The sequence below is a fragment of the Antrostomus carolinensis genome, unplaced genomic scaffold (assembly GCF_000700745.2).
Source record: "Antrostomus carolinensis isolate BGI_N321 unplaced genomic scaffold, ASM70074v2 scaffold4268, whole genome shotgun sequence".
NCBI lineage: Eukaryota > Metazoa > Chordata > Aves > Caprimulgiformes > Caprimulgidae > Antrostomus > Antrostomus carolinensis.
This window is the reverse complement of record NW_010332202.1, coordinates 24955-39053: the sequence shown is the minus strand read 5'-3', so window position 1 is coordinate 39053 and position 14099 is coordinate 24955. Positions and strand designations below refer to the sequence as shown.

General features: G+C 43.9%; 1 protein-coding gene across 1 annotated transcript in view; it reads right to left on the bottom strand.

The window, feature by feature from the left end:
- Positions 1-278: 278 nt before the first annotated feature.
- The window catches only part of LOC104529192 (unconventional myosin-VIIa), a gene marked incomplete at both ends in the record, with an annotated part of 38528 nt that continues 24707 nt past the window's right edge, over positions 279-14099 (bottom strand). Inside the window, 8 exons of the mRNA XM_029086328.1 lie at positions 279-452; positions 1835-1954; positions 6054-6180; positions 7642-7769; positions 9055-9144; positions 12043-12219; positions 12809-13012; positions 13508-13717. Coding sequence (XP_028942161.1) covers positions 279-452; positions 1835-1954; positions 6054-6180; positions 7642-7769; positions 9055-9144; positions 12043-12219; positions 12809-13012; positions 13508-13717 — 1230 coding nt within the window. The remainder of the gene's footprint in view (positions 453-1834; positions 1955-6053; positions 6181-7641; positions 7770-9054; positions 9145-12042; positions 12220-12808; positions 13013-13507; positions 13718-14099) is intronic.

The window sequence follows — 14099 nt, the reverse complement described above, 5'->3', positions numbered from 1 at the left end:
ATGTTTGATCAGGTTTCTCCATGCCTTCTCCTGTTAAATTCTGAATATCTCAAAGGCAGGAGATTTCACAGTGTCTCTACAACCCTGCTCCAACATTTGACTACTCTTATTGTGAAAATCATGCTGACATTTGCACTGTAGAAATGTCCATTCCTGATCTCAAGGTTGGTCATTTGCTCAAAGCACAGGGTCCTTCTGGTTTCTAGAAGATATGTGACAACAAGGAGAACCTTCCTCTTCTTTCACAGAGCTAGTCAGGAACGTAATTTAACACATACCTTGTCAAAAAGTGCAATGTAAAGAGAAAAGCCAAATCGATCCTTCAGGCTGATTTTGTCGGCCAAAGAATTACAGAGCTCTTTAGCAGTTGTTGCAGAGTCGGTCAACAGCGTTTTTGTTGTCCCATCCATAAATGTGACAGGCAGCATGATCGGTTTCTTGGACTTGGTTGCCTAATGGATTAAAGTCAGACTTTATAAAGGCATGTGTATCTCAATCCCATCGGGACTATTTACCTACATACTCTTCCACCCAACTGTGGTGAACATTTTCTAATTCCTGATTCCACTGACTGGCTGCTTTTCAATTCTACCATCACATACTTCTCAACAGGATAATGTGTGCTCAGAGACTGGAAGCACTTGGAAGTCCCAGATTTTTTCTTTATTACATTCAGTCACCAAAGTGCCTAATCCAGTAAATTCAAGCATGCTTGAATTTGTAAACCAGTATAGAAAATGAGCAATTATTGCACAAACGATGTCTGTTCCAGCTACGACATCCCCAAACAAGTCCCAGGGACCATCCTCAGTAGGCAGTTTGCCTGCAGCCACCTTCACCTGGAAGACAGCTTCCTAGCTTCTATGGGGGCTTGCTCCATGCCAGATGGCCTCAGTGCCTGAAAGCACTCTTGAGCACATCTAATTTATAAATATTGATGTAACCAAAGGAATTGATCTTCAGCATACTCTGGAGCAAAGCCAGGATGCACAGGGAATTCAGTATCTTGGAAATACCTGAAAATTCTTCAGAGAAATACTCATTTTGTTGCCCTGTTTTCTGTCCTACCAGAGATGTGGTTTCTGTGATAGTGAAGGGCTTAAACCCTGAGCCCCAGCTGCCTGGCAAGGGGATCACAGAATCACAGAATGGTTGGAATTGGAAGGGACCTCAGGAGATCATCTAGTCCAACCTCCCTGCTAAAGTAGGTTCACCTAGAGCAGGTTGCACAGGATCACGTCCAGGTGGGTTTTTAATCTCTCCAGAGAAGGAGACTCCACAATCTCTCTGGGCAGCCTGCTTCACTGCTCTGCCACCTTCAGAGTAAAAAAGGTTTTCCTCATCTTCAGATGGAACTTCCTGTGTGCCCGTTGGCCCTTGTCCTGTTACTGAGCACCACTGAAAAGAGTCTGGCCCCATCCTCTTGACACCCGCCCTTTAAGTATTGATCAGCATTGATAAGATCCCCTCTCAGTCTGCTCTTCTCCAGGCTAAACAGACTCAGGTCTCTCAGCCTTTCCTTGTCAGAGGGATGCTCTGGTCCCCTCATCATCTTTGTAGCCTCCACTGGACTCTCTCCAGAAGTTCCTGATCTTTCTTGAACTGAGGAGCCCAGAACTGGACACAGCACTCCAGATGTGGCCTCACCAGGGCACAGTAGAAAGGGAGAACTTCCCTCAACCTGCTGGCCACTCTATTCTGAATGCCCCCAGGATACCACTGGCCTTCTTGGCCATGAGGGCACATTGCTGGCTCATGGTTAGCTTGCTGTCCACCAGGACTCCCGGGTCCTTCTCTGCAGAACTTCTTTCTAGTATGATGGAGGGGCTCATACCTGCAGCTCCAGCCAGCTGGGTGGTTGTGTCCTTGTCCCATTGGCAAACGTCCTCCTCAGCCTCTCTTCGCAATAGGGAGCATAACCTGGTGGGCCTCCATTGATAAAGTTCCTTAAATACTGTTGGCAGCAAGGAACACATTGGTTAGACCATTGGCTCTAGAGGCCAAGCATTTGCAAAGGTTAAAAAGCAATGTTTTATTACAGAAAAGCCCTCTGGGACTGCCCACAGCAATGATACCACTCAAGATGTTCCTACACTACATTGCTGGAGTAGGTAGTCTGCACCCTTGCTGTGCATATCTGGCCTCGGTAGAGATAAGATACCAGCCTGGAAAGATATTTGATCAAAGCCAATGCAACAGCTTTTCTATTCCTGCTACTGCTGCCACTGATTTCTATCTCTGTATTTTAAAGATGTATTATAAAATGTTATTGAGTGTTGGCCAAAAAGATGGGAGCGAATGAAAAAGATGTCTAAGTAATGATTCAGGGGAATTGTAAGCAAATGCCACTCAGAACACTTAGCTGTCAGTACAATTACATTAAACAGATGTTTCTTTAGTCAGATCTTAAATTGCATTTTCGAAGATCCTAAACCAGAATGTTAAAAATACAACCATATTATTGTCGAGAAAATTAAATCCAGTGACTTCCACAATATGAAAGATAATACACTTTAAAATATTACACAAATATCTTGGCCAAAAAGGTAGCTGAGACTAATAGTTGTGTAAATCATATTTTTTCAGAAAAAACTTATAGATAAAGAGTTATTGGAATGATAAGACATAGCTGTTCCTTCAGTAACTGCTATATAACACTGTCAGTCCATAAATAACACAGGTAGAGAGACAGATATCTCTGTCAATCATAACTTCTAGAGATACTCTGAAATAACTAGGTAATCCAGCCAGGTTATATGGATGGAAGCTGTTGCAAATGAGTGGGAGCAGCTGGTGCTGTGTAAAAGTGTAGTTTTAATTAGGCTGCTCATAATGAACTATGCAATTACAAATTTTTTTATATTTCTCCTTCCTTGTGACTGAACCTTCCCACCAAAGTCCATTATTAGTTGAAAGAACAGCACAGAGAACAGGAGTGCTAATGTGTCTTGACCCGTGCTTAGCATATAATGTGATAGAGGTGTCTAATGGGATCCAGTGTGTGACCTTTATATTTGGGAGTAGGAAAACACACAAAAGGCTGCCTCATTATCAGCTAAATCCTTCTCAAAATGTTCACTCCTAATTGACGCTTCTGAAGGTTGTGGAACAACTTCCAGGCACAATATTTTCCTGAAATTTCTCATCTTTTTTTCCATAATCTTGTTGTTCATAGAGTCTAGAAGTTTCAGAAGTAACCAGGAGTCTGTTGCAACATTCCCTACTTAGAAGAGTACAGGAAAGAAATGCTAAGAGATATTTACCTTTATATACTTCTTCTTCTATGAAAATGGTGGATAATTACTGCTAAATGAGAAGTTAGGACACCAACTGAAAAAGATGTGAGGCTGACAAACTGTCATCTAGCTAACTGGCTGCTAACCAATGCATGACTAACATACATTCAATGGTAGCTATTGTGTGGTTAAAGCAGTAGTAAGTGAACTCATACTAAATCAGATTTTGGTTGACTACTAACTCCTGAAAACATGATACTAATAGATTAAGAGACTGGGAGTAAGGTCTGGCATTGACATGGAGTTTGTCTCCCAACCCAGAACAGACTGGACTATGTGGTCTGGGTTAATGTAGCTTTGAAACAGAAGAGTTCACTGAACCTCAACAAACACTGAATATTCCTCTGCTTTTCACAAAAGAAAAAAAATGAGTCTGGATGGGAAAGTATGTGGTTCAGGGGCAGAGGTAACATTTCATCATGAGAATACTTTATGGGGAAGGACTTTTCATAAGGGCAGTTAATGACAAAACAAGGGGAAATGGGTTTAAGCTGAAAGAGGGGAGGTTTAGATGAGATATTAGGAAGAAGTTCTTCACTGTGAGAGTGGTCAGACACTGGAACAGGTTGCCCAAGGAAGTTGTGGATGCCCCCTCCCTGAAAGTGTTGAAGGCCAGGCTGGATGAGGCTTTGAGCAACCTGGTGTAGTGGAAGGTGTCCCTGCTGCTGGCAGGGGGGTTGGAACTGGATGATCTTTAAGGTCCCTTTCGACCCAAACCATTCTATGATTCTATCTCAAAATGAGAGTGGTCAGACACTGGAACAGGTTGCCCAAGGAAGTTGTGGATGCCCCCTCCCTGAAAGTGTTGAAGGCCAGGCTGGATGAGGCTTTGAGCAACCTGGTGTAGCGGAAGGTGTCCCTGCTGCTGGCAGGGGGGTTGGAACTGGATGATCTTTAAGGTCCCTTTCAACCCAAACCATTCTATGATTCTATCTCAAAACATAACATTTTAAGCTGGAAGGTGTCAATGAAGTCTAAATGGATACCTACAGCAGCTTCAGAGGACCTCTGAGACATTGCCCAAATCACTGCCTGTGTGTTGCTGTTTGCAAGATTGAGGCCTTGAAAGGGAACCACAGTGTGGGTTGCTGAAGTGTTGTTTGCTCTCATACTCAAGGAGCTTCAGTCACCACAGGCTGCCTATCATCTCCAACAGCCCAGGGTGCACAAGGTTGATGAATAAAGGCAGGATTAGTATAAACCCTCTCCAAAGTTGTTGGAAATACTGCCTCATATTTCAGCATGGACCACAACTTTGGGCAGAGGTACATGTGGAACACTGGCACAGGTTGCCCAGAGAGGTGGTAGATGCCCCATCCCTGGAAACATTCAAAGTCAGGTTGGATGGGGCTCTGAGCAACCTGATCTAGTGGAAGGTGTCCCTGCCCATGGCAGGGGGGTTGGACTAGATGACCTTGAAAGGTCTCTGCCAACCCAAAGTATTCTATGATTCTATGTCTGAGTCTCCAGAGCTACCCATGAATTATTTCTGAGAAGAATTTCACTCACCTAAAATAATCTTCCACTATTAAAGATTTAAAACCACACAACCTCCTGTGGCATACTTCCTCAGATCTCATTTCCAGATGTAATTTAATTTTCTGCCACTTTGCCAGTGATTTACTTGCTTTATTAGATTTCATACTGACAAGGCCTGGGGATGAAGAAGGGATTTCTATTCTTGGCTTTAGCTCTTTCAGTGCTGAGGACCCAGTACCTGATCTGATATTTGTGGAAATTTATGGAACATCTTTATCTCCAGCAAGTCCAGGCTCCAACATTCAAAGATCTGAGAGTGACAAAGGAGGTCTTATATCATGGCAAAGCAAAGACACAGTGCTGAACCCTTTGGCCTGAGCCAGCCTAACTCTTAGGTATGGGATTAACTTGACCAGTCCAGTGGGTGTTGGTCAGACTCTAGGTGTGTACTCATTTGGAAAGCAGGCTGTTTGAATCTTGACAATCTTTTTGTCCAGAAAAAAAGAAAATCCTTAAGAACAACCTGATTTTCAAAAGTTTCAGCCACTTAGCATCTCCCACTGACTTCAGTCCTGCTGAGCCACCGTGCTTCTGAAGGTACCTTACATGTCATCTCTTATGTGGCTGTTATGTCATCTCTCGTGGCTGTTTACAGTTGGACATTTTCAGTATGACACATGGTGGGGCACGTTCTAGCACACAGAGAGCAACTGTGCAAACATAATTCCAGGTAAACTAAACCCTTCCTGTTCTATGTGCAATTTTTTATATTAAGTTATATTTATAATTAGCTGTGCAGTACTATTCCTTGCCAATTTTGTTAGAGCACATGCCTGAGGCTATACTGTCAAAGCTAGCAGATGCTTGAATGAACGTATATACCTTTGCATGTGAGAAATAGGGGAGACATGTGGGCTATTCTGGGAGTGTAAATTCCACTTGCAGACTGCCACAAGCAACTTCCCTTCCAGAAGTCACTTAATCACCTCTTCACACGTCTGCAATGCAGGAGACATCATCTGAACTGGTTATCTAAGCTCCCTTTAGAGTCACAGGGAAGAGAGAGTCACTTCTTAGGAGTGACTCATCTGATCCACTTTAGACATTGAACTTAGGATCATGCACAGTTTTCTTAGGAACTTTGTCATTTTAATTCCTGGCAAAGATAAAGACCAGAGTTCCTTCTACTGTGGAACTTAAGAGATGAGCTGGTCCCTTGGATAGAGAAGAAAATGTATTGGCAGACAATTCATGAGACAAATGTCATCTACAGTTTACCTTCACAAACTTCTCAGAAGGAGCAAAACATCCCACGCAGAGGGACATCAGGATCCAGCCCCTGGCGTGGCTGCTTTTGGATGGGTTCTGGGTCAGCTGCTTGCAGATTTGACAATAGATTTCATCCCTGCAATAGGAATGAAAAAAACCCACTAGAGTTAACGAGCTGTGGTTTTCAACATGAGCAGAGAGAGGAAGACCCTGTCTGCATGTGATTGATAGTAAAAAGTTCATTTTAACATCACAAGGATATTAATTTAACTGCCCTAATGATGGTCACTCTGCAGTGTCTCTAAAATACCACCCACCACCAGTCCTGTAATGCCCGTGAGTCTTTCCTGTGCTTCAGCTGAGATTTCCCACAGCTGACTGACACTGCGTAGAGAAGGAGGGAAATAAAAGGGAGTCTCAAGGTTCAAGGAAGCTCAACGTCACCTCTGAATGATGGAGTCTATTCTGGATTCCTACAAAGATTTCCCAGTAATACCAAGAGAGTCTCCTAAACTAAATTTCATAGAGGGCTATCAGCTGGGAGTCTTCATTTGCTGGCTATTCCCCTTGAGCCACCTCAATTTGCTTTGTGGAAGTGTTGGGAACTATCAGCTCCAGTGGAGGTCAAAGTTTGTCCAGCTTTTACATCCAAACAGGCACATACGTTGTCAGGTATCTCACTTTGGGATTTAATATCCACTTTTGACTTTAACCTTAGTTCTCTACATGCAAAATGAGGGATAATAGTACTTCCCCAACTACATGGGAGGCAACAAAAATGTTAGCCAACTGTTACATGGACAAACCCCATGGGGGGCTACCAGGTCTTCCTTTAGAGCAGACTTTGTGCAGAAAAGTAAGGCTAAGGGTTTCATGGTGAACTGAGAGGACCTACATGGGAGGCAACAAAAATGTTAGCCAACCTGTTACATGGACAAACCCCATGGGGCGCTACCAGGTCTTCCTTTAGAGCAGACTGTGCAGAAAAGTAAGGTTAAGGGTTTCATGGTGAACTGAGAGGATAGAATGAAAATTAGAGAAGCTGGTCATCAGATGAGGAAGCCCACCCCGTTCTTGGAGCAAGCAAGGTGTGAGTGAAGAGTGTGAGACTACATAAACAAGGACTGGATTATAACACACACACACAAATGGGCTAAACCAGAGATGTGCAGTTCACCTTAATTTGGCACTTTCAAATTTTTGAATGCTTAATTAACAACCAGAATGAGTTTGGTTTTTTTCATTAGTGTACCATTAAAAATGTTCTCATCAACAAAAGATATCTAAATGATCAAATAGAAAAAAAAAAAAAAGGTAGTGAACAAGAAGATTGAGCATTAAAAACCCAATCCAGTAGCCACTAGCACTTTAAAAAGCATTTGAGTCCCTCTACATGGTCTTTCCATCAGGCCTGATATGGACAGTAAGGAACATGACACAGCTCAGCCCATTTTATACAACACAACCAGAAAAATGATATAATGAGAGCTTCGTAAAGCAGCACAGAGTAGCAAAACGATTTTAATAGCTGAAGAATAGCTCAGGGAAGAAGGAATGAAAAGAATGCCATGTCCATGCCTTTGTCTTGATTTCTAACCTTAAGGCTGGCCTGAGGATGCCATTACCAATAATGAAATGGAGCTTCTCCAGGTTGGAGGTGGGTCGGTCTTCGAGCATGCTATTACCCTGGAGCGTGGACTCACCATCGTGAAGTCTCTTTGTCACCTGCCAACCAGACACATTGCTCTCTTTCAGTACAGCCAGTTACTACATCCCACCCCCCACCCCCTTCCCAAATGTGTGGTGCTCCCCCAGGAGCCCTCCTCCACCAGCCAGGGGGGGTCTCAGAAGTTCTTCAATCTAGCACTTTATCAGCTATGGGAGGGTGTGACTTTGTTGCCTTTAATCACATACGGGTGTAACTGAAAATGGTCCTGTCTAGTTACACTCCCACCTGCTTGGTCTTTGCCCTGGATTTCTAAAACAGCACCCTTGCATCCCAGCTCTGAGCTGGTCCCACAGCTGGGAGAGGGTCACCAAGGATCTTTGGAATAACCCCAGCTTATTGCCAAGGAAGACAAGTCCCTTTAACTCAGTCATATTAAAAAATACATTAAAACACTGACAGAATGGACCCACTCCCCATGCCAATGATGCAGCCAGAAGCACATAAGCATGGTGCTGTTTGTGAAAACAGGGATGGCATTTGTCCACCTACCAGCTCTCTGTCTCAGCTAGTCAACCCCATCTCCATTTAGAGCCACTGGAGAAAGATGGTCGCTTCTAGAGTGTCTTCAGAGCCACATTAGGGTAAGCAGGATTGGGTCCTATTTCTCCCCACTGACCATAAAGGGAAGGAGGGTGACTATCTCAGAGAGCAATCTTCGTGCTCTCAAGCAGCTATAGCCAGGTGAGATGATGCCTACTCTGGAAGTGGACACAGCAGTGTGTAAAAGAAGACTGAATCCATGTCTTTGCATTGCTTTCATCCCTCCCCCACCCAAAAGATTTATTGCTCCTCACTCTTTTAGGATGGGATTTTCAAAAGCTCTCAGCTTGGGCTAGCTGCTCCTGTGGGGAGTTTTTCCCCTGGTGCTGGAGAGGAGCAGAGGATGGGTGAGCGCTTTTGGAGATCCCCACCTCTGCTACCTACACCACAGTGGAGGGTAGGAAACTAAAAGCAGGGATCACATTCAGACCATCACAGAGTGATGGGAGGTATCGGCAGCTGGATGGAGGGCTGTGAAAGAGGGGAGGGAAGGTGCTGGATGGATGGAGAACGGGAGCCGAGGGAAGGCCAGCGCGAGGTGCAGAATGACTCAAGGAGACACGGGAAGCCAACCTTTCCCCTTAAACACTCCTTAAATCTTTCAGGCAGAGAGACAGGTAGCGCCAAACCCAGAGGAGGGCTGGTTCTATGTTGTCTAGGGAAAAGCAGAAGAGAGTCAGAGAGGGCTGCAGACAATCCAACGGCACTTGTGCTGCCAGGCGGCCAAGCGTCTCCTCTCACCTCCTCCGTCAGTTTGGATTTCTTCTTGAGTGTTAAGGAGACCAGTTTGTGCCGCACACTGTTCTTCTTGTGCCCATCAATGTGAGTACTCTGCAAAGCAAGAGATGTGGATGCAAGAGATGTGGTCAGACACAGAGATCTGCCGAGTATATGTTCTCTCTGCTTCCCCTGGTCTCCTACAAATGACCACTAATCCTGGGCACAGAGTGAGATCTTCAGAGGCTGGTAGGAACCAGAAGTGTGGACCCATATTTCCATGCCCCTGATAAACCAGGTCAGGCTCTGAATTTTGTAGATACTCTCTAAGCAATGATCCTCCCCCAGATCAAAATTACATAGTGGGGACATCTGTAAAAAAATTACATTGAATAATTCCCCGAATAACTTGTTTTAACTTTTGGACAGCCCTGAAGTGGTCAGGCAGTTGGACTAGATGATCATTGTAGGTTTGTTCCAAATGAGGCATTCTATTCTATTCTATTCTATTCTATTCTATTCTATTCTATTCTATTCTATTCTATTCTATTCTATTCTATTCTATTCTATTCTATTCTATTCTATTCTATTCTATTCTATTCTATTCTATTCTATTCTATTCTATTCTATTCTATTCTATTCTATTCTATTCTATTCTATTCTATTCTATTCTATTCTATTCTATTCTATTCTATTCTATTCTATTCTATTCTATTCTATTCTATTCTATTCTATTCTATTCTATTCTATTCTATTCTATTCTATTCTATTCTATTCTATTCTATTCTATTCTATTCTATTCTATTCTATTCTATTCTATTCTATTCTATTCTATTCTATTCTATTCTATTCTATTCTATTCTATTCTATTCTATTCTATTCTATTCTATTCTATTCTATTCTATTCTATTCTATTCTATTCTATTCTATTCTATTCTATTCTATTCTATTCTATTCTATTCTATTCTATTCTATTCTATTCTATTCTATTCTATTCTATTCTATTCTATTCTATTCTATTCTATTCTATTCATAAGGGCAGTTAATGACAAAACAAGGGGAAATGGGTTTAAGCTGAAAGAGGGGAGGTTTAGATTAGATATTAGGAAGAAGTTCTTCACTGTGAGGGTGGTCAGACACTGGAACAGGTTGCCCAAGGAAGTTGTGGATGCCCCCTCCCTGAAAGTGTTGAAGGCCAGGTTGGATGAGGCTTTGAGCAACCTGGTCTAGTGGAAGGTGTCCCTGCTGCTGGCAGGGGGGTTGGAACTGGATGAGCTTTAAGGTCCCTTCCAACCCAAACCATTCTATGATTCTATTCTATTCTTAGGTAACAAGTGGTTGATTTCATCTTATGTCCACCCAGTTTTGCTGTATCCCATTCAGACTAGTTCCTACATCACTAATGAGATAAGCAAGGCCACTTTCTGAGATGAGCCATTAGCACTGCAAGTTTGTGAGCTGGAAGTCATCTAGCCAGGGATTCATGGACAGGTAGTTACCCATTGTGGTTTCATCATTGTTAACCAGCTCTGTGCTGTGTCAAATTTCCCAGAAGAATAAATTTGATGTGGGACAGATCCAGGCACTGACTACATATCATCAAGTTACTGTTGGCTTTCTACTTCTGTACCAACTTTGTGCCAGCTGTGGGATTAAAATGACATGGGTAACAACTTCACTTTTTGACCCAGTTAACATCTCCCCATTTAAACAGTTTTGAAAAGACGTATTTTACACCAGATCAGCACTCTGAGTCCTGCAGTTGTGATGGTTTATAGCCATTAAAAGGCTGAGTTCATACTGTAAACCTGGATTTGTACATCTTCATGCTCAGGGGCAGCTCAGACATCTCTCTGCACTGTTGTGCACTCTGCAGAGCAGATGTAACAACAGACAAAAATGACAGCTTAAATTTTCCTTCTCTTCCATACTACCTGATGTGTTAATTGGCCAAAATACTCCTTTTTTTGTAATAAACAAGGAAGAAATGATAGGTAGAAAGAATGAAAGGTGATTCTTGGTGTATATTTTTAGAGAATTACAACCCAGATGAAGCTACTCTCCTTCTCAGGTAATTCACTGAATGCTATCACCATCTCTAAAAACTTGGGAGATCTATTAATTTATATCTGCAAATGCACAGAGGCTCATCCAGATGATACTGCAGAAAACTTACTGAAAATGCAACACTTCCATCTAGAAAATCCCATCCCAATACCAGGTAATATCTTGTTCTATTGAATAAAACAATTGCCAAAGATGAAAGCATGTCAGTGCTATGGACAGTGATTTATCCAGGACAATGTTTTATCTGGGAGGAGTCCCAAGTCCCCCAGTGACATCCCAGAATGCACTGAGAATGCACTAGGGATTTTTTTTTGGGTTTTATTTCCACAGCTCAATCCCCTGGTGATTCTTTACTTCCTGGTCCAAGATTAAGGGCACATGTTTAATTTAGTCTCTTCTGACCCACAGCAGATCAAAGGTTCTTGAGGCAGAGGGTGGTGGAGCACTGGAACAGGCTCCCCAGGGAGGCGCTCATGGACCCGAGCCTGACAAGATTCCAGAAGCATTTGGCCAAGGCCCTCAGGGACATGGTCTGAATCTTGGGATTGTCCTGTGCAGGGACAGGGGCTCGACTGATGATCCTTGTGGGTCCCTTCCAACTCACAACATTCTGTGATGCTATGAAAAAGAAATCCCCAAATGAAAGACCAATGACACAGGATATTGCGCTCCTCCCTCGAATTTCTGCCCTACAAGGAGGAGGAGAGATATCAAAGCCCCATGAGAGACATCAGGGCTCCTTCCTTACTGTATTGCTGGGGGACATTCGGTTATCCCTGTGAAGAAGAAGGGTCAGGATCAACACCTGAAACACGGGCAATTCTCTCTTCGTAGCATAAATGCAAATAAAATCGACAAACTGGAACCCCACAAATAGTTTCTTTCCAACACATTTCAAAATCCAACACCTAATAACAGTATCTCTTTTACAGTTACAGTAGTTACCTCTCCTTCTCCCTGCAGAGCCTGCAGTTCTTTCTTATAGGTCTTCTTCCCAAGAGTCTCATAGATTTTTGTCATCACTGGTATCTTCTCACCACCATCACTCATGGCTGTGTGATATTTCGGCTCAGGGAGGTCTCCCATGAAACGGAGGATAGTGATCCATACAGCAAGTGCTGCCTATTTGAAAGGAAAGTTACACTCCATGAGCTCACACCAGGGCAGCAGAGGGGATGGTCGAGACATGCTGAACCCATCAGGATCACCACTGTGATCTCCCAGTACATCTGCAGGAGGTAAAACACTCTCCTGTGTCACTGATAACAGTTTTGCCTGCAGCACACATCCTATCTGACCAAGCTGGGCAGGCTGGTGGTTCTGTGTTCATGCCACTCATGCCATGAGTGCGTTTATGCATCCTACAAGAGGTTTGCTTCTTGGCTAGGAGATGCCAACCTCACTCCACAATTTGCATCGTCCATGCCTTGAGCCCAGAGCACTTAATTAATTGTCCTAACACAAATATCAAGGTACAGAGATGGACTCACCACTACGTCCCTCTAACATTCATCTTGTCAGTGCTCAAAGCATGCTGGTGGAACAATGTCTACCAACACATGTGCAGTAGATGAGGGCTGTGCTCTCCACCAAGCCACGAGCACATCAGTGTATCCCAAAGGGAAACTGCTGGTGCCCTTTTGGTGAAGGGATCCCCAGGTTTGCTCCAACCCACCCTGCCCTGCTCGAGGGTTTTCATCCCCTGCCTCACCAACTGGTCTCCTTCATCTTCATGGTACAATAGAGGCTGCTTGAGAGGACGGCGGATGTAGGTGTGTGTTGTTGTGCCCTGGAAATACGTGGCGGCAAATTTGGCAAATTTGTACTCTGAGAGGTCTTCCTCCTCTTCCTCAGGGAGAGGTAATGCTGCATCAAGGTCCTCTTCCTCCAGCTCCTTCTGGGCTCGCTCAAGATCCTAGTGGGGAAGGACATGTCAAGCGTGGCTTTGGATACTGAACTACCCTTTCCCCTTGGCCCTGACTTTTCTGTCTGTTTGATTTCCATTCCCAAAGGAAAAGCCAACTGGAAAACCATGAAAAATAACTCTAGAGCCCATGCAAAGCAAGCAGAAGCATCAAGCATGGCCCCACTCCTAGCATGGCAAATGGGTGTTCAAGAACTAAATGCTGTGAGCCATGATGAACCACAAGGGAGAAGACCTCAAAGGCCACACATCCTCAATGACCTTATAGTGTTACTGCTCTCCTCCATGCAGTAGCCCCAAAGAAAGCCTGCAGACTGCATGTCTGTCCCCAAACACAGCACCTTGACCCTCTGGAGCCATGCAGAAGAGCCTGGTCTTGAAGGAACCCTTCAGAGACACCCTTTTGGACTGTTCCACCTTCCTCTGATTCATTACCATGTTGCTAAAGCCTTTCACTTGATAGCCATTCATATATGTCTCCAGTACCTCAAAGCCATTGGGTGCTTGTCCTTCCTGGCCAGGCAGGGAGGAGGTGGTCCCCAGGAATCCAAACATTTTGTCCACCATGTCCGAGTCATTCACGGGCTCATTACGAGCTCTCTCCATTTTTTCTAAGAGCTCTTTCTTCCGACGTGCTTCCTCTTTCTCCTTTACTTCTCTCTCTGCATCTTCCCGTGCCAGCTGGGCCAGACGTACCTGCAAGAGGACAAGTACAATGACTGAACTGCTCCCTCCAAAGAGCTGGCACTATATTCTGCAGGGCTTGGCTTTAGAAAGGCAGACTGCCCAGTGCTTGGGGCACTATCTCAGCAATGTGACTTGGAGAAAATCAGTGACATGTTCATGCCTCATTTTCCTAACTGCAGGAGGACAAAGCAATAGCAATTTCTCCTTTGTTAGTGCCTGTTTAGAGGGTCTGGTCCATGCACAGGGACTCTCATTGACCTAATTTTTTTCTTTTATACAGCAACCACCTATGTGCACACACACACACACACACACAGTGTCCCAGTTCACCCTTCAGCCTTTATACAATAGCAAAAGCAAGTGAACAACAACTGTAATCTCTGGCATTCCT